At 38.3% G+C, this 22,730-nt stretch overlaps 1 protein-coding gene across 3 annotated transcripts in view; it reads left to right on the top strand.

The window, feature by feature from the left end:
* The first annotated feature begins 1,687 nt into the window (after positions 1 to 1,687).
* Positions 1,688 to 22,730, top strand: part of accs (1-aminocyclopropane-1-carboxylate synthase homolog (Arabidopsis)(non-functional)) — a 30,130-nt gene continuing 9,087 nt past the window's right edge. For all 3 annotated transcript variants that reach the window (XR_007437851.1, XR_002650241.2, XM_007228138.4), the window contains exons 1-13: positions 1,688 to 2,656; positions 9,762 to 10,447; positions 11,641 to 11,700; positions 11,931 to 12,001; positions 12,169 to 12,238; positions 12,378 to 12,444; positions 14,086 to 14,183; positions 14,282 to 14,359; positions 14,458 to 14,558; positions 14,884 to 14,973; positions 15,218 to 15,263; positions 15,370 to 15,511; positions 17,336 to 17,478. Coding sequence is in view for 1 of the 3 variants with exons in the window: in XM_007228138.4 (XP_007228200.3) it covers positions 1,993 to 2,656; positions 9,762 to 10,447; positions 11,641 to 11,700; positions 11,931 to 12,001; positions 12,169 to 12,238; positions 12,378 to 12,444; positions 14,086 to 14,183; positions 14,282 to 14,359; positions 14,458 to 14,558; positions 14,884 to 14,973; positions 15,218 to 15,263; positions 15,370 to 15,511; positions 17,336 to 17,478 (2,316 nt within the window). In the remaining 2 variants the exon portion in view is untranslated. The remainder of the gene's footprint in view (positions 2,657 to 9,761; positions 10,448 to 11,640; positions 11,701 to 11,930; positions 12,002 to 12,168; positions 12,239 to 12,377; positions 12,445 to 14,085; positions 14,184 to 14,281; positions 14,360 to 14,457; positions 14,559 to 14,883; positions 14,974 to 15,217; positions 15,264 to 15,369; positions 15,512 to 17,335; positions 17,479 to 22,730) is intronic.

Raw genomic sequence — 22,730 nt, 5'->3', positions numbered from 1 at the left:
TGAATGAGAAGGTGTGTCCAAACGTTTGACTGGTACTGCATCTATGCTAAATAGCATAAAAAAGATTACTAGTAGGTATATACAGAAATAGTCACAAAAATTTGAACTGATATATAAACTAATACAGAAGAAGACAGATAAATAACAGTGAATACAGGAGTGGGTTAGTGTAGTGCAAAAAGTCAGTATGCATTATGACTTTTTTTTGTAACTGAGCAGTAGTAGTATAATAATATAGATTCCTATTAACCTGACCTAGCTAGACAACCAAAATGGCCAAGCTTGTTGAACATCAAAGTCCAGCTTATACCGTCTGAAACCAGCTACTAGTGAATGCTGGTCTTGAGTTGGATATTTTTCTTGGATATTCAACTTGATCATCTTTATGTTAAAAGAGAGAATTACTCCAGGAACCAATGCAAATGCAATGCTGTCTGTATAAGAATTACTGCATTATTTATTTTTCAGGAAACACTTGCTTCGAGGTACAGACAAGCTACTGAACCTATTGTAAAAGGTAGACCTACAGTTCTGTCTACTGACATTCTGTGGGTCTGGCCATCAATTGGGTGACCAGCTCCAGTAAATTTGTCTATGGTCCATAATATGAACCTGCTGTCAGCAACTGTTACTTAACTGACAGCTGCGTTTGTGGTTTTGATATGTCTCTGCGGGCATTACTGGAGGATTTGGGGGATCACTATTCAGCAGACTGCAAATACACATGGGGGTATAATTACATTACTCATTAAAAAAGATTAATTAATTGAAGATGGAGGATTAAAGGTTACAAATACATGTTATTTTTATAGTTACTTTTTTATATAACAGCAATTATAACAGTTAAGCTTATGTTTTAGATAAAAGGCTTTTTACTTTTCTAGATTTTCATTAGTTCATATACTTATTTATAAGAAAAGTGGTTTAAAACTATTTAAAGTATACAAGTTCCCTTGAGTCTCTGCACAGATCATCTTTATACCAGGCTACATACATCTGCTATGTTCTTGCTGGAGTGTGACATGATGTGTACAGGTGAAATGGATTGTGTCTTAACCAACAGAAAAAAAGAAAACCACTGAATGAAAAGGTGTTACTATACTTTTGACTGGTACTGTATCTATGCCAAATATCATAAAAAAGATGTAAACTAATACAGAAGAAGACAAAGAAATAACTGTGAATATAGGGGTGGGTTAGTGTAAGAATATGCAGGAGTCAATATGCGTTGATTCTTTGTAAATGAGCAGGGGTAGAATAATAATTTACGTTGGTGGAAAGAATAGTCTTGTTTGATTGTAAAGAGCAGTACGGCAAAAATGTGTTAAAATGAACGTGGTCGTTATATATAGAATAGTAGCTTTATAGAAGTCTTGAGTGCGTGGTTTGTGCCTTTATTATGATTTTGTTTTATTATTTTACTATTGAGTATTGAGTATCCTTAAAATTTGGGAAATGTGAAATTTCTCTCATATAGCCCCGAGCTCTCGCTAGACGGTGCTGTAGTGTCAGAAACACGAGTGTGTTTGTGTGTGTGAATGAGAGTGTGTATGTGGCTTTCTCTCACTCTTTCCCTCCGTCTGCCTCTCTCGCGCGCCCCCCTGAAACGCTCTGGAACAGCGCTCCTACTAACACGGGCCAAAGTTGTCCCGGAATAAGGACAGCACGCATGTGCCGTAAACCCGGATGTAATAGCCTACCGTAGCTCGTTCTCAGAAGAAGAAGGAGCAGCTAATAAACATACAGCTGAGCAGCTGTACAGCACCCTGACTGCTTCACACTAAACACAAACACACACGTGGTCCAGACCAGAGACAGAGTGCAGGACTAAAGACTAAGACTTTAGCATCATTAGCAGCAGATATTAGATAGAGAGCTCGTGCATGATCTGAGCTAGCCAGTTAACTATACATGTTTACATGAGTTGTAGCTAGTGTTTTTTTTCTTTGTGCACAACACTGTGTGTCTCTACAGTCTATTCAGAGGGTCCGGATGGACTATCACGGTAAAAAGTATGAGCGCGGCAGTAACTGGTCCGAGCCAGAGGTGGTGGAGCTGCTCCAGGTGTGGTCGGACCAGTCGGTCCAAGCCGAGCTGGAGAGCTGTCTGCGGAACCAGCACGTCTTCAAGCGCATCGCCGCGGCCCTGCACGGCAGAGGGGTGTACCGCACCGGAGACCAGTGCCGGGAGAAGATCAAGAAGCTGAAGATCGAGTACCGGCGGATCAAAGAGAACCAGAAGCGAGCCCGCGGGTCTGGCAGAGCTTGGAAGTTCTACGAGGTGATGGACCGGGTTCTCACCGGCCGGCCCGTGCAGCCACACATGCTGCCCCAGCAGCAAGCCCTCCACCCTGGCTTACTGGTCTCCTGCAGCTCCGGCGCGGAGCCTTTCACCTTCACCCGCCTCCCCAACCCGGGAGAGCTGCTGGAGATCAAGCGCGAGGAGCTGCACGCGGAGGACGAGCTGCTGAGCGCAGAGCACGCGCCGCCCGAGCTCATCTACCACATCGGGTCAGAGGACGATGAGCACGAGCTCGAGAGCAAGTCTATCGGGATAGAAGCGGAGGAGCTGGGGACGGGAGACGTGGTCAGGGGGGAGGGACCTGCTGCTACTGCTACTTCTGCTGCTGCTGTTCTAGGGAGCAGTTCTCCTTCAGGTATTATAGAAGAAGGGCTGTCTATACTACAGTCAGTACAGTTATCAGTCATTATACTACTTTACTATAAGTCCACATCAAAACAGAATACATGAATATTAACAAAGTAAATCCCAGTAAAATCCAGTAAAAGTATTCTATCAAAACCTAGGACATATGGAAAATAAAAAAATACTAGGAGATTGAAAGAAGACAGAACAAAACCAAAACATTCAGTATTACAAAACTAAAAATTGAAATTGAAAGATTATAGGGATGTTCAAAAAAAAAGAACAGAATTAACCATTTGGCTGGAATAGTATAGTCAGTACAGTTATTAGTCAATATACTACTTTATTTTAAGTCCACATCAAAACAGAAAATATGAAATAATATATGAAAAAATGTAAAGAAACACAATAAGGCACGCGAAACAAAAACAAACAATAATATTGAACATTTACAAAGTAAATATTTTCAAAACAAACAAACAAAAAAAAACATTTGGCAGATTACTGAACTAATTAATTTGGCCACTAGTAGAATCATAAGATCAAAACATAGAACATATGGGAAAAACAGAAATAAAAACTAGGAGATGGAAAGAAGACAGAATGAAAACTTTCACATTACCATGCTGAAGTGACTCAAATCTTATTTTTTGCTCAATGTGGCATAGACCTATTTTTTAATGGTTGTGTGAATGTGCCAAATCAGATTTTTTCATAACTTTTATATGTGGCCCTAAATTGGATACAGAATTCATGTATCTTTTTTCTTTTACACATGCACTACATGCTTCTCTCTCGTACCCACACATCTCTTGGTGCAGCTGTGCAGCTATAGCTGCAAAAACAGCAAAAGCAAACCGCCTGGCCTTTTCACCTCCCCGACCTCAGCATGTACTTTAGACCAGCTGTTTACTCTCCACTCCAGCAAAAGATGTTCCACATATGAGCTGCTAACACAACTTTATAAAGCAAACAACTCGTCTCTCAAACATGATGTTTTTTTTGTTGTTGGTGAGAAAGGCACGTTTATACACGTATCAATGTGTGCAGGTGAGGCGTTTCTGGGACCGATCCATTCACATTACACACAGATACAGATACAGAAAAATGCACATTGAACACCCCAGTAGACATACTGACTGGCTGTTTTCAGCCCAATTATTGTGGTTTGTAGGAAATATTTAGTGTGTGGCTGAAACGTTCTTCCCTTCTGTACCACTAATGTATGTATATAGGACTTTACCAATATTATAATTACTGTAGGACATTGATGTTAGCATGAGTTAAGGTTCAGAAACATCGTAGAGTGGGTTCAGGTGTTATGAGACCTCTGATAATGAATGTAATGAAATGAGACACTAGGCAAGATCATGCTGTGTAGTGGGACACCCGTTACTAATTTGCAGTATAATGGTACGTCAGATAACATGTAGTACCTTTAATGGGATGTAAGGTAATACACAATATAACGAGACATCAAGTCTAAATGTAAAAACATTAGGTGACAAAGAAATTAAATTAAATGAGCCCAGTGCCCCTGTTACTGTCTTATCACACTCTTCTTATATCTACCATATTGTCCCTGAAGCCACATTACTGTTATTTGCAGAGGTGACTCAATCAAGCAAACAGAACTACTTCACCTGTTTATCCCATAAAACCTGATTCTAACTGACTACATAATATCATGATAAATGACAGCGCAAAAAGCTTTTCCAAGCATAGAAGAAATTGAACATCAACACTGTATTGCATTACAAAAGGAATACAATCTGTCCTGTTTGATAGGATAGTACAATGTAATATTGGGCCTGTCACGATAATTACCTTATTGGCGTGTTATTTGGTTGGTAAAAACAAATCTACTTCTCCCAAACTAGTATTGATTAAAAGTTTATTGCTCTTGAAGTAACTGCATTATTATAAAAATGTGTGCCATGGCGGTTGTGTAGTGTTTTTCATATATTGCTCACCCCTATACAACCAGTTATAAATCACTACTGCCCATCAGATATCTCCATTTTTCATTTTTAACATAGTGTGAATCTGGCTAACTGGTTATTCTTTAAATATTTCCAGATGAACAGATAAATAGATATTCTCCAAAATCGCTAGGAATCTTGAAGACTTCCATTTAAGAATTTAATTAAAAGTTAAAGAGTTTTTTTTTTTTGCTACTCTGCTAAAGGTGCCATTTTGGAGATATGATAGTGACTGTATACTGTTTAATTAGGCACCAGTGTTATGAAGGCCCACATGTGGCCCAGTAACAAGTGAATTTAAGTATTATTATGGGACATCAAATTTCATGCATCACACATATGTATTCCAGTTTCAGCTGATGGGTACTGGTGCATTTGTTTTAAATAAAACACTGTAAATAGGCGGATTGCAATACACAAAGAATTGATATACTGTTAATTACACAGTGAAATTTTACAACAATTTGATAAAGCTGTGTAGAACATAACAATCATTAGTCCTGTGATTTGTGGTTTCAGTAGATCTATGTAGTAATAGAGATGTTTGGGTAACAGTAATCTACAGGAACTAATTTTGATTACAGTATCAGTATATTGCACCTCTTTAACTCATTAAAGCTCATTAAAGTTATAAAGCCAGTACATAGAGCTCATAGCTACTGTTACCTCATTTGTTAAACTATTTTTAAATGTGGTCAATTTTAATGCACAACATTTGTAATGGAAAATTGAATGAAACATCTTTGTCATACAGAACTTATAGATCAATGTCTTAGTTAAATACACCCTACTGTTAATTACACAGTCAAAACACTTGGCAACAATTTACTAATGTTATGTAAAACATAATAGCAGTCATTTATCTGTATGATAATATATGCAAGGCATTCTGTGTTGTAAAACAGGTGCTTGGACTGTGATAAAGTATTCAGATTGCAGTGTTACTATATGGCACTTCTTCAGCTCATTAAGAACAGAGAAAACAGTGTGATGTTTTACCTGCTGTGATAAAATCTGGAAAACAGTTTATTGACCTGTTCCATTCTGTAAACATTAGAAAACGAGAGGGCTTGGGCAACTATGCACAGTATGAGCCAAGCAGAGGCGTCACAGCCAAGTTGTGTAATTTGGAATAACCAAAACGAAATAAATAGGCTTAATCTATTCCTTAAAAAACAACGGATTGGCGGTGAGAGATGTGTGCATGATATTGAACATTGATTTGTTTTGTTACAGCAGGCTTTGATGGCCATTAGATGGTCATTAATGATCTAAACAGTACGAACAGGAATATTCTGTTAAATGTTAAATGAATCTTGGATCGTGGATCTTTTGTTAAATTAAATAATGTGAACTTTGTTAAACTATTGTTTCGGTCAATATGTTTAAAAAAAAAAGAAGAATATTTAGTATATTTTCATAAAAACTGTTTTTACAACCTTTGGGAAACTAAAATATTTGATTTAACTTTGTCTTTACTTCTTCAGTTGTTTTCAGTCAGTAAAGGCATTTTTGATATTTAGCATGCTTCTAAAATAATCTTGGAGCTACAAATGCTTAATATGTGAATACCTTCATGATTAAATTTTGAGAAGCAAAGGCAATTAATTTTTCATTATTACTTTTATGCAATGTCTCTTGATACGTTTGTACTTTCATCCAGAGATGTTTTAGGGGTTTTGTATCATAATAAGAAGTTACATTTAAAACAGTTATTGCATATACCTTCTAACAACATGATTATTTAAAAATATGTTCCTTTCTTTTATCAGTAATGTGATAGTGTGTTAAAACCCAGTTTAGGGTGAGCCTGTAACAAAAAGAGGGAGTCGGGTCTCTGCCAGACCAAACACTGGACACTATAGATTAAACCAGTATGAGTTTTTTTGTCCATAAATGGATGAAATGTGATTTTCAGGGTTGAGCAAAATAAAAAAACAACAAACTAAGCCTGAAACAATAGAAAACAAAAAGTCCTAATACCATAAGCCTCCTGCTGTACAAACTCTATGTGTGTTCTTAAGTTAATGTTGCAGATAAAATATTCAGAGGGCAGCAGACACCAATCGTAGCATAGGATTAAACTAGTCAACAGTGGAGGAATGTGTGCTGCTTTGCCTGTTACATAGGCAAGAAAGAAAAAACTCAATAAATGATAAAAGTTAGGGGCACTGAGTGGTCCAGCTGTCTAAAGCGCTGCCACTATGATTGGGAGATCGCTGATTAAATCCCTTTCATGTAGCTTGCTATCAGCTGCTGGAGCCCTGAGAGAGCACAATTTGCCTTGCTCTCTCTGGGTGGGTAGATGGCGCTCTTTCCCCTCATCACACATAGAGTGATGTCGGTCGCTGTTCTTTCCTCCGAGCGTGCTAGCTACTCAGCACTGAAAAGAGGCGGTTGATGACTTTACGTGTGTCATGTGCATCTGCTAATCTTCACCTTCCTTATGCTGTGGCATCACTTGTGATGGGGGATATATTAGCCTAGCCAAATTGGGACAAAAATGGGACAAAATAATATTTAAAATAATTTAAATGTAGAGTATGTTTTAATGGGAAAATATTACAAGACATTCATCCAGACACGCTCTGAAAGGTAGGGATGCACAATGAAATTGGCATTATATCAGTATCAGCTGACAACTGCCTTTTTTTAGAATCATCAGCATCAACGGATTTGGATGATATTTCAAACCAGTATTTGCTGCTGTATTTAATGTATGTTGTGGGTTGCATGAGCAAGTGAAACTGCTACTGTACAATTAGTCAACACTGGCCGTGTTACTTTCAAATATAACATTTTATTTATTTATTTTTATTAGTTTTATAGATTATTATTTTATGTAACCTGTTAATTTACCAAGTTTTGTAAAAAAAATGTTTAACCTGTTAATGTGACCAGGCTAGGTAAAAAAAAAATGTGACACCAAAAATTGTGAAAACTAATTTCTCAGTAGATGCCTTTCATTTTATTGTTTGTGTACAGTTGGTTGTAATCTAAAATGTAAGGCAAATAAATGTTACACTTGTTACTTTTTAAATTCATACTGGGGTGTGTAGCCTTTCTGTAAGTTATAAATGTGTATATTGGTATCAGCATCAGCATTGGCAGATTTATTGGCCTGTGTAATATCGTATATCGGCATGAGTCAAGAATTATTATGACTGGGCTGGTAAGAACCCATCATCACCCTATACATAGTTTCACCTGCAGGTTCCTATTGTGTCTCACTTGTTTTGAAACAAACTTAAGTAATCTCATATTGATGTGTAGAAGTGGTTTGTGTATATTATACAACCCCTGGCAAAAAGTATGGAATCACCAGTCTTGGATGAGCACTCCTTCAGACATTTCATTCTGTAAAACAAACTCTGATCAAAAACATGATACAATAATAAGGTCATTCCAAAGTGCAACTTGTTGGCTTTCAGGAACACTCAAAGAAATGAAGAAAAAACATTGTGGAAGTCAGTGAATGTTACTTTTATTGACCAACCACAGGGAAAAAAATATGGAATCACTCACTTCTGAGGAAAAAAGTATGGAATCACTCAAATTGAAGGTAGAAAATAAGGACACACCCAGTGAATTTCCTTTCCCTAAATGGACACCTGCCTCAGATTAGATCTGCTCGTTAGTCTGCAGTTAAAAACACCTGCAGTCATGACACCTTGGAGGGCTGCTGGACGAATTAGAGTGGCAAGAACCATGGCTCCAACAAGAGAAATGTCTCTTGAAACAAAAGAGAGGATTGTGAAACTTCTTGAAGAAGGTAACTCTTCACGCATGGTTGCTAAAGATGTGGGCTGTTCACAGTCAGCTGTATCCAAGATATGGACCAAATACAAACAGCATGGAATGGTTGTTAAAGCCAAGCGTACTGGTAGACCGAGAAAGACATCAAAGCGTCAAGACAAGCAACTTAAGGCCATTTGTCTTGAAAACCGAAAAAGTACAACTAAACAGATGAAGCATAAATGGGAAGAAGCTGGAGCCAATGTATGTGACCGAACCGTAAGAAATCGCCTAAAGGAAATGGGATTTCAATACAGGAAAGCTAAAAGAAAACCATCATTGACACCTAAACATAAAAGAACAAGACTGCAGTGGGCTAAGGAGAGGCAATCATGGACTGTGGATGACTGGATGAAAGTTATCTTCAGTGATGAGTCAAGAATCTGCATTGGACAAGGTGATGATGCTGGAACTTTTGTTTGGTGCGGTTCCAGTGAGATTTATGAAGAGGCCTGCCTGAAGAAAACAACCAAATTTCCACAGTCCTTGATGATATGGGGCTGCATGTCAGGCAAAGGCACTGGGGAGATGACTGTGGTTAATTCTTCTATCAATGCACAAGTTTACATTGACATTTTGGACAGTTTTCTCATCCCTTCAATTGAACAGATGTTTGGAGATAATTAAATAATTTTCCAAGATGACAATGCATCGTGCCATAGGGCAAAAACAGTGAAGGCATTCCTTGGAGAAAGACACATTCAGTCGATGTCATGGCCTGCAAATAGTCCAGATCTCAACCCAATTGAAAACCTGTGGTGGAAATTGAAAAAAATGGTCCACAAGAAGGCTCCGACCTGCAAAGCTGATCTGGCAACTGCTATCAAAGAGAGTTGGCACCAAATTGATGCAGAATACTGTTTGTCACTCATCAAGTCCATGCCTCAGAGACTGAAAGCCGTTATAAAAGCCAAAGGTGGTGCAACTAAATACTAGTGATGTATTTTGAATCATCTTTTGTTTATCTGTTTTTCATGATTCCATACTTTTTTCCTCAGAATTGAGTGATTCCATATTTTTTTCCCTGTGGTTGGTCAATAAAAGTAACATTCACTGACTTCCACAATGTTTTTTCTTCATTTCTTTGAGTGTTCCTGAAAGCCAACAAGTTGCACTTTGGAATGACCTTATTATTGTATCATGTTTTTGATCAGAGTTTGTTTTACAGAATGAAATGTCTGAAGGAGTGCTCATCCAAGACTGGTGATTCCATACTTTTTGCCAGGGGTTGTAGATTACAATGCAAAAGTGGTACAAAAACAGTACAGAGTACTTTGCCTAGCTAAAAACATTAGTTTAAACATCCCTTTTTTTCTTCTTTTCTGTCTCTCCTTATAGGTTTTAGTGACCACAACATGGCTGGCTCTTCTGGTGCAGGCATTTCCCCAGCAACAGCTTCCATGGTGATTGGAGATGGAGCAATGCATGGTGAAATGGAGAACCCTAAAAGTTCTGACTCATTTCTCCAGAGGAAGCGGAGGAGGGCAGGTAGAGGGCTGGGAAGTGGGAGACTGTTGGAGAGAGCTTTGGCAGATTTCCTGGGCTGGCAGCAGGTGATGGAGGAGAGATACCTGTCTTTGGAGGAGATGAGGCTGCAGCAGGAGACGCGGGCAGAGGAGCGCAGGGGGCAGCAGGAGGAGATACGGGCGCAGCGGGACCGGGAGCATGAGCTGCGCCTGCTTTCTTTGTTCACGGAGGCTTTTACTGCAGCCAGAGGCATAGCAGACACTGCCAACACCAGCGTTAGCACACTTCGTCCAGACCCTATACCTGCTGCTCCCAAAACAGTGTCAGAACCAGCTTCTGTTTCTCCACCTCCCTCTTCTCCACCTCCAGAGCAGGAGCTTCACCCTGCCCCTTCATCAGCCCCATTTAAACCCACCATGCTGAGGGGCCACCAGACCCCACAGAATAGCCGTTACCTGTCCCGCAGAGGGAACTGTATCCGGCAGCACCAGGGCATCCTGCAGGAAGGATACGCACAGTACCAAGCCAACAAGCATGATGAGTACAGCAACCCTAATGTTAGTTCTTTTGCTTGGAGGGTGCTATAGAGCTATGAAGTGATAGAGCTATATATCAGCTGCACTTTGAATGTTCTCTAAAAATTGTAAACAATTTTTCTTAATGCGGGTGCACACATGCTCAAGGATGCAGCACACATCACTTACATTATTACTTGAAATTAAATTCAACCCAAAACCACACAAAAATATATAATATATAATCTGTTACTTTACTGGGAGGAGGCTGGCTTATCTCTGTACAACATCAAGCCTTGATATGGAGCTATTACATGCTTTAGAGCTATAGATCACAGTGGGATTATGAAGTCCTATAGGCCTGTGAAGAGGTCTGGAGCTATGAAGTGGTATGAAGCTATAGAGTGCTGTGGAGCTGCAAAGTGGTATAGAGCTGTTGAGTGTTATGGAGCTAAGAAGTGCCAAGGACTGCTATGAAACTGTAAACTATATGGGGGTATAGCATGCGATTGAGCCAGAGAATATTCTGGCACTATAAAGTGCTGTTGGGCTAAAGAATAAATTTGGGGCTGTAGAGTAAAGACAAGGTATCACTCCGTAAATTAACATTCAGTTAGGTTGTTTTCACACCAGCACTATTTGGTCTAGTTAAAATGAACCCTGGTTCATTTGTATCCTTAGTGCGGTGTGATTGAGCAGGTGTGAAAACAGTAATCGCATTCAGGTATGAATCAAAACAACTGGACTGAGACCGGTCAGAAACTATAATTACATACTTGCTCCCACGCCAGACAGGGAGCCCAATTTAGTGCGCATTTTGGTGTGTTTAGGTTTATGCCTGTGTGAAACCAAACCAAACAGAGGTAGAAAACGCTCCAAATAACACATCAACTGATCAGGACCATAGAAACCAACTACAGGTGTGTAGACACCCTAAAATCACAACATACCTCCCTGAAACAGCATGACGTTTTTTAAGGAAAATTATTTTGTACCTAAAACAAACAACTTTTCAGATTTAGCTAATTTTTCTTAATGTTTCTCCCCAACTCATTTTTTGGAGACAGGGACAATATGCTTTTATTAACAGTATTTATAGCATTAACAGTATTAACTTGCTAAATTTTATACAATAAAAGAGCTGCATTTTGTGGCTAATCTTGTTTAGCTTCATATAGAGTGTAAAAGTTTTAGTTTGTAGGAGTTTTAATCCTTTTTCTGTCCTTTTCTTTCAGGGCATAATTAATATGGGAACGAGTGAGAACAAGCTGTGCTTTGACCTACTGCAGGAACGGGTGAGGCGTTTTGAAGTGGAAATCACCTACAGAAGTCTGTCTCATTTGAAGTAGATTATTTTTCACTACCAACTCCAACAACATGAGGCAGAAGGCTGCACGTATCAAACAGCATGCTGTAGATATCTCTCTGTTATTGTTTAGACAACAGTCAACATGCATTACAGTCTAATGATGGCTGTTTACACTGTGCTGCACATGGTTCTGACTTGTGTTGGTTTCTGCTTCAGCTGACCCGGCCAGACATGCTCTACATGGAGCCCTCCCTGCTGCAGTACTTCGACTGGAAGGGCCACAGCTTGTATGAAAACTTTTTATTTGGTTGAGCACTCTGTTTTTTGTGGTAATGTGTTAGATTTTATGGCATGTGAGTTTTGATGAAATGCTGAGCTTGTCAGAAGATCTCTTCCCTTTCATTTAGCTGTAATGATATTAATAAATGCAGTGAATGAATTCTCTTTTCCTCAGCCTGAGAGAGGAAGTGGCTGAGTTCCTGTCCGAACACTGCCTCTCTCCAAGCCCTCTGAAAGCAGAGAATGTGAGTCTCTCCTAAAATATTTAGTCAGATCAGCAGAACGTGCATGATTTGTTATTCTTAGATTTCCTACTTCACAGAAGAAATGTCAGAATCAAGATAATGATGTGTGTGGGTCTGTCTCTGTCTGTCTGTGTCGCAGGTGGTTGTGATGAACGGCTGTGGCTCTATCTTCTGTGCCATGGCAGCTGTGCTCTGTGATCCTGATGGTAGGAGTCCATATGACCAGATTATTTACTCATCTTTACTTAAAACCAAATTTTCTATTTAAAACATTGCCAAACATTTTACCCTTTATTTCACCTGTCAGGCCACAAAGTATACACATGGAAAATAAGATGATAAAATTCATTTATTTTAAATTCATTATTTCACAGAAAGCAATTAATTGACAGACATATGCCTATTTAAAAAATATATATAGTTTTTATTTTGCTTAGAGTTTCACTTGAGATTAGGCACAATTCAGTGACCAAAGCCACTATCAGCCACAAATACACAATAAAAGAAGTTAGTTCAACTAATTGCACTCATACACTGCATGCCTGCTCTACTGCTTTCCTTGCAATATCATACCCACTTTAAGTCCCCCTACAACTGTGACATTTAAAGAACTTTACGCACTCGTTCACTTAACCAGCCTTAAGATTTTATATCACTATAGTTGTACTAATATTTATACAGTTTCTGTTTATATTGGTACTGTCATCACCCCTATAACTATTGCACAATTGTCTTCTGTCTCTTGTCTCACATGTCTATATTTGTGTTCTTGTTGTATTGTACATTGTAACAATTCTTCTATTATTCATAATCCTATTTTGCTTAATCTTGCTCTAACTTTTGGGAAGGAGATTAACGTGATTTCAGTTCTCTGTATGTCCTGTACATATGCAGTATTTACAATATAACTACTTGACTTGACTTGAAAATGGGTCAGATAAGCATTAATTATGACTCTTTGTGGCACGTCAGTGCAGACATATAATAGGTGTACTCAGTAGAGCCTTACAATTCACACAAGGCCCACACAAAAAGAGTGTCTGCATTTTTGGCATTTTTTTTTACATTTTGACATTTGAATCTGGCAGTTACTTAAAGTAAAGAAGGTTTTAAAGATGCTATTTTAAAAAATATGAGATAACATAGGCTTTTAAATGGATTCAGTTACATAGAATCCAGTAAATGTCTTAGAGTTTATTTGCACAGTTAGCAAGAAAAGCAACTACAAGGACTGAGAAAAAGAAATTCGCAGTGAAAGCAAAAAACGCATAAAAACAGGAAAAGGGGTTTGTATTAAGTACAATGATGATAGCCACTTGTCATGCTGCAGTGTCCTGTTGGATGTAAGTGTGGGGCCTTAAATTTATGTGTTACATTTCCTGTTGGTTATATTTTTTTCTTTCAATTGATATTTTAAATTTATTTCAGTTAAACAAAAATGTTTCAATTTCAGTTTTCAAAGTTTTGTTTGTTTATGATATTGACCTTGGTTCAACTCACCTTAGTTCACTCAGAAGAGAACACCTCATAATGTATACAGTTGTGGGTATTCCCAAGCTGTTTCCTGATGTAACACTTCACGATCAGTTTGCACACTGCTATCCCATGACTTTTTGTACGTCGTATGTCAGTGTCACATGACTGGCCAGAGATCACCTTAAGTTGTTAGTTTTACTAAATAACTCTTGTGGAACCTCAAAATACTAAAATGGATAAAAATCTATGGTGAAAAAGTGGAAGTTTATTTTCAAACTTTTGAAAAACCAAAGCAGTGTTCCCGAGCTTTTGACAGTGTATGCTAATATGTGTACTATTTCCCTGTCTGTGTGTTTTTGGGTGTTTTGCAGATGCAATCCTCATCCCGACTCCATTTTATGGCGCTATCACAGAGGATGTTGATTTGTACAGTGGTGTGAAACTCTACTGTGTTCCTCTTGACAGTAAGGTACTTATTGAGGGTTCACTGAATGTTCACTACATACTGTGAGGCTTTTTATGAAATGGTGTGATTTTGATGCATCGTTTATTTGTGCTTGCTTTCAGGCCAGTGAAGATGATGACAGGCCCTTCCAGCTCACTGCTGCAAAACTGGAGCATGCTCTTGAGAAGGCAAAGAAAGAGGTGATTCATGGAGCACATAGCTTTACGTACACACATGCTAACATTCATGCACACATTCTCACATATACAAAATGAATGAGCTCTGTTGTGCTCTGCAGGGGGTGAATGTTAAAGCTGTCATCTTGGTTAACCCTCACAATCCTTTGGGAGATGTCTACACGGCTGAAGAGATGACCAGCTTTCTGAAGTTTGCCAAAAAGTCAGTTTACCAAATATACACTAAACTGAACTGAACTGAACGTATCTGCTGTTTCTTTTTGGAGTGAATCCCTAAACATACTGTGGAAGCTTTTAATGTTTTTGAAGTGGAGTGCTAAAATTAAAGATCCCCTCTGGTGTACGATTGGACATTATTGCGACATGCTTACATTTAGTTTTCACTGCCTGTAATTAAGCTGTACATTGCCGAAAGGGGAATTGCACTGCTTTGACTTAGTAAGCTCTATTAAAACTGCACTCTGTAATGAATTCATAAGCACCACTTTGTGCCACTTTTTTTTTTTTTTCTCTTTGGTGTTCTACAGGCATGAGCTGCACGCTATAGTGGACGAGGTCTACATGCTGTCAGTGTTTGATGAGGATCAACCTTTTCACAGTGTTCTCAGTCTGGAGAGGTAACCCTGCTAATTTGACATGATTGTATGAATACTTCTGCTGTGTAGAAGAGAAAGAATAGTAGAAACACACACTTATACTAGGGGTGTAACGGTACGTGCATTCCTTACAAACCGTCACGGTACGGGAGTCAGGGTTTGGTTTGTGTAAACGCACGCAGAATACACTCTACAGCCTATAGGAGACTCTCTCTATTGTGAAAAAAGCACAGTCACGTGTGTTAACATAAGCATGTTTCATCAGGTTACCAGATGTTCAGAGGACTCATGTTCTTTGGGGCCTTAGCAAGGTGAGCACAAAGAAATGTGGATATGTGTATAAAGAAAATTGAATTTGCTCTTCTCCGCTGTGAGCACACGAGTGTAAATCTCTCTGGCTCTGTGTTGTGTGTGCAGGACTTTGCGATGGCAGGTCTGCGTGTGGGTACACTGTACTCGGAGAACAGGGATTTGGTGCATGCTCTGGAGCAGCTGGGCTGCTTTCATGGAGTTTCAGGACCCACACAGCTTCAGGTTGCTCAGCTGCTGAAAGACAGAGGTATGTATTCTCCGTTTAGCTATTTCATTGTAACTTAATAAAATTCATTCCTGGAATACAAAGCTATACAGGCATTAAATTAAAATAAACATCTTCAAAAAATAAATAAAATTTGATTTGGTGTAGAATTGTCGTGCCCACTTCACCAGAGTTACATAGTGCAGTTCGTGCCAAGACTGAACAGATTATTTATATTTATAATATTTATAATAATTTATTTAGATTATGCAATAAATTTTTCATTTTTCATTGTTCAATGTTATTGAACATTTAAGCTACTATTTTACAGTACAAATGCTATGTTGTGATAGAGGATTGAGCAGTGGAGCAGTGGAACTGTTTTATCTGTAAAGATGGTGCTTCAGCTAAAACCTTTTAGGATGAGGTTAGGTAGTGCTCATCCAACATCCTGACCTCATTAATGCTCCAGATGCTGAATGCAATCAAACCCTCACAGCAGTGTCCAAGAAGTGTTTCTAGTAGTAAGCCTTTCCTGATTAGTAGAGACAGTTGTTTTAGGAGGACATCATGAATGAACAGGTGTTTAAATACTTTTGTTTAACTAGTGTATATTTATGTACGCTGTAAACTTTCAGCAGTTTAGCTAGTCTTTTACACTGAAGGAATATTTCCACCCAGACTGTCTTTTAGTAAGGCACAACTCCAGGCAGCCAATTGGAACAGAAGTCATTACAAATATCAGTCTTAAATGTATAGTATCAGACAGTTTAATTAAGTGTAATTGATAAACAAATGTTAGAAATTGGTCCAAAATGTTTTTTTTTTTTCAGGTTGATAAGTCGCATAATAACTGTGAGATCCGTCAGTCAAGCACTCAGGGGCCCTTTTTTTCATAAAACTGAGACAAAACAATGGAATGCTTATTTAATAAAGAATTATAAATAATAATATATATTTTTGTTATTATAGTGGAGTGGGGCAGAAGGAAGGCTGAGTCACTGAGTTTACCCTTTAATTTGGGCTGGGTAGCATGATTCCTTTACTCAAAGATAAGGGTGACTTATCAGGGAGGTGCACCCAGCATTATTAAAGCACTTTAATAAATAATGAAGACTTATAAATAATGTAAAATATATATTTTTTTAATTATGGGTTTAAAGGCAGAGCTGCCAAGTTCTTCCTATAAGTGTGTGAATAAACAAGGGTTGATGACATTTTAATGAAGAATGAAGAATTTATATAATTAATAATAAATGTTTTATTTATTATAGCAGCAATTTGGTGGGAGGAAGGTGAAATCGCTGAGTTTGCCCTGTATTTTGAGCTTGGCACATTTCCCTTAATCACACACAAGTGTGATTATCAGGGAAGTGCACCCAGCACTATTAAAGTGAGGGACTTGGGAGTGAGTGAACACAAGAAAGAACAAAGTCTTAAGTTTGTTTTAGTTTGATTTATTTTGATGCAAATGTGTACTTAAGCACAGTGACTTGCCAAGGAGGTCTGGGTGTTGTGCCTTTAAATTCGGCTCTGTTGTTTAGTCACATGACTCAGCCTCTTCCCTGGAATTCAGACAAGGGGATTTTCTGATCGTTAGATAGTAGTTCAATTCTTATTAAATGTAAGATACAGCCTTACATTACACAGTAGGAGTATCTGCTATTTCAGGCTGAAATTGGTACAGGTTTAGATTTTCTTCTTTGATATCCAGCAGCAATGTCTTCAGCATCCTAATAATAATTAATATTAATAAATCATATCTAAAAAAAAAAAACATTTAGAAGTATATCACAGTGAAACTTATAAACTGAGATGCCCTGTAGGAAGCATAATATCTGAAAAGCTGTGTTTGTGTGTTTTTAGAGTGGATGAATGAGACATTTTACCCAGAAAACATACGCAGGCTGAAGGAAGCGCATCAGTATGTGGCGTCTGAGCTGAAGAAGCTCGGCATTCCTTACCTGCACAGAGGCTCAGGCTTCTATATCTGGGCCGACTTCAGCAAGGTGAGAAACACAGACATACACACACACATCACATTAAATCACATTAAATAATTACTTACCGAACATTTACCAAACTTACCAAAGAATAAAACAGGTCAGCACACTGATGTAAACACACACACACACAACTTCATACACTGAGGCTTAATAAAAGTAAAAACAAATGTACATCTTAAAAGCATAAAAAAAAAAAATCAAAACAGCACCCTCCGGTGTCAGGTTAAAATCATAGTTATGAACAGTTATGAGGTACACACACAGTTTTACTGCCACACTGCACTTCCTTGTCTGTTAAATATTATGGCATAAATCTTAACCACAGTGACCTAAATGTATGAATATATTAAAATATATAAAATGTTCAACTGAACAGTCTAGAATTAAAAAACATATGTACACATTTTCGCTTTCACTATATCTCTTAGCAATAAGTAGGAAATAATTCATCTGTATGTAAAAAGAAAGTTGGTTTAGACTATTTAAAACTTTTGTAAAGTTTCTTAAAGGGTAAATAACTCCCCTGATTTTAGCTGCCTCCCCCCTTAGCTTATATTTGAAAAAGGGTAAAAAATGGGAGGGTTAGTTCGGGAAGGATACTGGGTGATGTATGGGTTTAGAGGCAGGGCAGGAGGGAGAGCTGATTGGCTGAGCTACAGCAGCAGCAGTGTGCCTCTGATAGTGCTGAGATGCAGATAGTTGAATGTCAGCAGTGGGGGCGGTATTATTGATTGTCTGATCTGCAAATTTTAAAAACTTTGGTACATGGACACATCATCCACATCTATAGCACAGTTGAACATGAGAGGGCGCTGTAATGTTTCATTATTTTAAAAGAACACATTTCAGCTATTCATGGAAAAATATGGTTTAGGGCTCTTTAATTCTTTGTAGTCCTTGCTGAAGATTAGTAATTCCTTGTAGGCCTGGCTGAAGTTTTAAAATTCCTCATTGTCTTAACCAAAGTTATGTATTCATAATTCTTTGAAGCTCTGGTTGACATTTTAATTTCTTATATTCTTGGTTGAAGTTTTTAAATTTCTTGTAGACTTTACAACACTTCAATTAACGTGTCTTTAAAATTAAGTCTTTACAGTCAGCCAATTAAAATTGACCATATTCTCAGTATATATTGTGTGTGTCAGCTTACTTTAAAGTATCCGTTCCGTTTTTTTCTACGCATCTCCCGGCTTTTCTCCATCTCTGGTCATCATGTATTTACTGGTGGTTTGTCCTTACTTTTCCTTCACTTTTTCCTTCACTTTTTTGTCATGACCAATTATCTATGCTTGTAAAAGACTGCTGTCTCCCATCTGTCTGCACTTTTTCTATTTCCTTGCCCTCACTTCTCCATTCTGTGTAAGCCAGTCTTGAGCAGCACTACTTTGAGGTCTTTACTTTGTGTGTCAGCTTTGAGTAGACATTATTATCCCTCATTCTTCTTGACTGATATATTGATCTTTTTGGTCCCTTTGGTTCGTTCTGAACTGATAATAGGGCATATATTTCCTTCCTGCTATTTTTTGGCCCCAGGTCTTATCCTTCACCTTTCTTTTTTGAGGAACTTTTTCTAAGGAACGACTCCTACTGCAGTTGTTCACTTTACCTTGTAAAAGCAAAATATCCGTCCATCCATCCGTCCGTCTGTCCATTCATCCATCCATCCATCCATCCATCCATTCATATGTGGATGTTTATCATCAGATCAGCATCATTTAACAATATTAAATAAACAAAAGAAAATTCAGCACCTAAGAATTAAAGCTTCTGTGGTCGTTTATAATCAGATTAGCAGCACATCTACTAGGCCTCATTCTTTCCTAATAATAACCACTGACTAGATCTTTTTGCTACTTCTGACAGTTTCTTTGTGGTTACCCAGAGTAAACGGTCTCTGTATCCAAACTCAACCAGCAAAGATGTGACAGACTTTGCTACCTCTAACACCTCTAACACCCATCTCCACTGGTCTAACATTTGTCTGCCAGTCACTCTCTTTCACCTCAGCCACCAAATCTGCATATTTCAAACTTTCCGATTTCTAAGCTCCATCAACCTCATCTTTAACAGTACAGTTGGCTCTATAGAATAAACAATCTATTTACTCTATGAGTAAAATACTAGGTGTGATACAAAGTGGAATCTTCACTTTACTGCCCACATCTGCCAGCAACTTCCAATTTTGTGCATCAACCCATTTACCAACATTTAAAGTCTGCACTTGTTCTACATTACATTGCCCCTGACGCACAAATTGAATTTCCCTGCTGCAACAATCAATTGTTTTTTTTAAGTCCCTCTATTCAAATGCACATACTAGAGCTGGGCGATATGGCCTTAAAAAAATAATTTTAATCCATTTTAATTTTTTTCCACTACTTAAAATTAAACTACAAAGGACAGTGATGTGGTTTAAAACTAGGTTAACCTATGTTTTGGTTTCACTTAAATTTTTCTTTTGGGGATCAAGTGCAACCATATCAATTTAAATAGTAAGAACATACTGTAACTTTTAGAAGTCATTCTCCAACATAGATTAGTTTTAAACTGGCTCTGAAAAATATATATATTATATGTTACACAGTTAAACTCCACATAAAACACATAACAACTTGTATTGCTTTAATAGTAGGTTTGTTTTTTATAGTAAATGCTCTGTAATAATCGAAAAAAAATATTGCAGAGTCAGGATTGTCCAGTACTGAGTATTCCAGACTTAAGGTTTAAGATGTTGTTCCCCCTAAAAGCAGCAGTATGCTGCCAGATGCCCTTGGACATTATTTTCCAAGAGTTTTTATATAAGGCAAAGACCATGCAGAAGACACATTGTCTGAATAGGTTCCCTGAATAGCAAAACAGAGTGGCTGTGTTCACATTTAACCCTTTAAATGAGGGTTCTTTAAGGATCCTTTAGTAAAGAAAATTGTTTTTAACATAATCAGTTCTAAATAGTCCCCCTCCCCAAAGTTTTCACTATTATTTTGCATTAAATAGCCTTTTTTTAGAATGATATTCTGATACTTTGTGTTTAGAGTGCAAACATTGTGCCTTCTGCCTTTTTCTGCATTTTTTCCCTATTATCTTTAGCAAGTTGTCTCCTGCTTTGACGAGAACAGTTATCAACAGCTCTGCAGGCTTTAACCTTAGTTTCAACATGTGTCATCTTCATTATCTCTTTTCCTGCATGTATATGAATAAACAGCAGTGAAAGTTCAGCTCTGTTATACTCATTATAATCTCTGGTGTTAATTCGGGTTGCCTGTTATTCACTTTCTCCCTGTCGTCATGATCTAGCGCATATTTTAAGGGTTTTGACCTCAATTTCGTTCTCTATTATCCTCATTATCCCACAAGCTGCTTCAGCATGAAGTAACAACAGTAATCGAGATGTGTTATACTCATTGTATCTGATGTTAATGCAGGTTACTCACCCATGTAGCTTATTGTCTCTGAGTCACGAAGGTGCAAGAGCCTCGGGCTTATAAGGACTCCTCCTTCATCAGTTTGTGCTTCTACTTTCCTGCTTTAAATTTTGATCACATTAGCACTTATTCAGCTGTGTAATTGGTATTCAAGTAACGGCTGTTCATTTCTGCTCATTTCCTCATTATCTAAATGAATGTGCATCAGGTCTTGAAGGACACAGGTTCTTCCTCTGTCATATTCGGTGAGTCAGTTTTTGCTTTCACAGGTATCGACTAACTTTTGTTAGTTTTTTATTCTAATTGTTCCCCAATTTATCTGCCCAATCGTCCCACCAATTCAGCTGTTGATGCATCAATGCCGAGTATCCAAACACGCTCAGTAAAAAGTACAGCAACTCTGTTCTGATGTGGGAAAAACACGCCATCTACCCACCTGGAGAATGCAAGGCCAGTTGTGCTCTCTCTGGGCTCTGGCAGTGGATGGCCAGCTGCATGACTGGGATTCAAACCAGCGATCTCACGATCATAGTGGCAAAACCTAGTCCACTGGACCGTTTTCTTATTAAAAAATAATTTGGGTTCTTATGCATGAACACACATTTTTTGTCATATACTCTGATATACCAAACAGCATAGCACATGAACTTGTAATGAGTCCCATGAACCTACAGACCCATGCCCCACAGAATCTGACCTGAGTGATATGTGTGTGGGTCCCCCTGCATTATATGTGGGTGTGGTTTCTGCCAGAGTCACTTTTCTGTTTTAAAAGAACAGTTCAAGCCAGACATTGCCGGTCATGATCAACACCACCCATGGCACTGTCCACTGTGGGTGGTAATGTCTACTGATGTATTTCCCGCAGCTGACACTGTGGATCAAGGAATTGTTAAATGTCAAAACATTTGCACACAAGCATCGCTTGAACTTTGAAAAATCCTGTCCCCTTACTGTGAGGTGACAGTTTCTGATCAACTTACATAACTGCTACCCTATGCTAATCACAAGCGGTGTATTTTATTCGCATTTATATGTAATCAGGTATAAACCCTTACTTCTAGTAGCTGGTTTATACACCCATACATCCTACCCTACACAGACAAGAGCTATTCAGCCTGTAACTCTCTTAGCCAGGCTGGTCAGCCCAGACATTTGAATAATTTCCACTTTTCTTTCTTGATTTAAAATACAGTCTACCACCACTTTCTATGGCGAAAAACTCTTTTTCATACCTCTGCCATTATCATAACATCTGGCATTCTTTACTTTTTCTCACCCAGAGCTTTGACTATCTCTCCAGGTTCTAAGGAGCTGTGCACAAAAATATTCCTGAAGGTCCTTCCTGAAACTTTTTCACCCGTACAGATGGTTTGCCTTCTTCAGCCTTTTTTAACAACTGTTTTTCAAGATCCAGCAGCACACTTTCCACTGCTTCCCCTTTCTCCAGTCATGCTGCTTCTCTCTGCACTCCCAACACCAGAGGCCACTTATTTTTGCGTCTGACATCTGCAGTGCCTTAACACAAACTAACTTGAAATATAAATTGTCTACCAGACATCTAAAATCCATTTAAATCCTCCTGTGGGCAGTATAGCAGCACATTGAGGGTTAGGAGGTATTACAGACAGTTAAATCTCTCTGTGTATTATTCCTCACAACATTCCCTCTCCTGACAATTCTAGCAAAACAACAGGCATTATATTCAATTCAGAGGAGCAATGCATTCAGTTCATGCAGCATAAGAACTGAGAAGGCTTATCACAGTGACATCAGTCTAACAGTGATCACAGGCATCCAGTATTTATGTTTCTAACAGTAACTTAGAATCAT

The sequence above is a fragment of the Astyanax mexicanus genome, chromosome 2, assembly GCF_023375975.1.
Source record: "Astyanax mexicanus isolate ESR-SI-001 chromosome 2, AstMex3_surface, whole genome shotgun sequence".
NCBI classification, from domain to species: domain Eukaryota; kingdom Metazoa; phylum Chordata; class Actinopteri; order Characiformes; family Acestrorhamphidae; genus Astyanax; species Astyanax mexicanus.
This window is presented reverse-complemented; position numbering and strand designations above follow the sequence as displayed.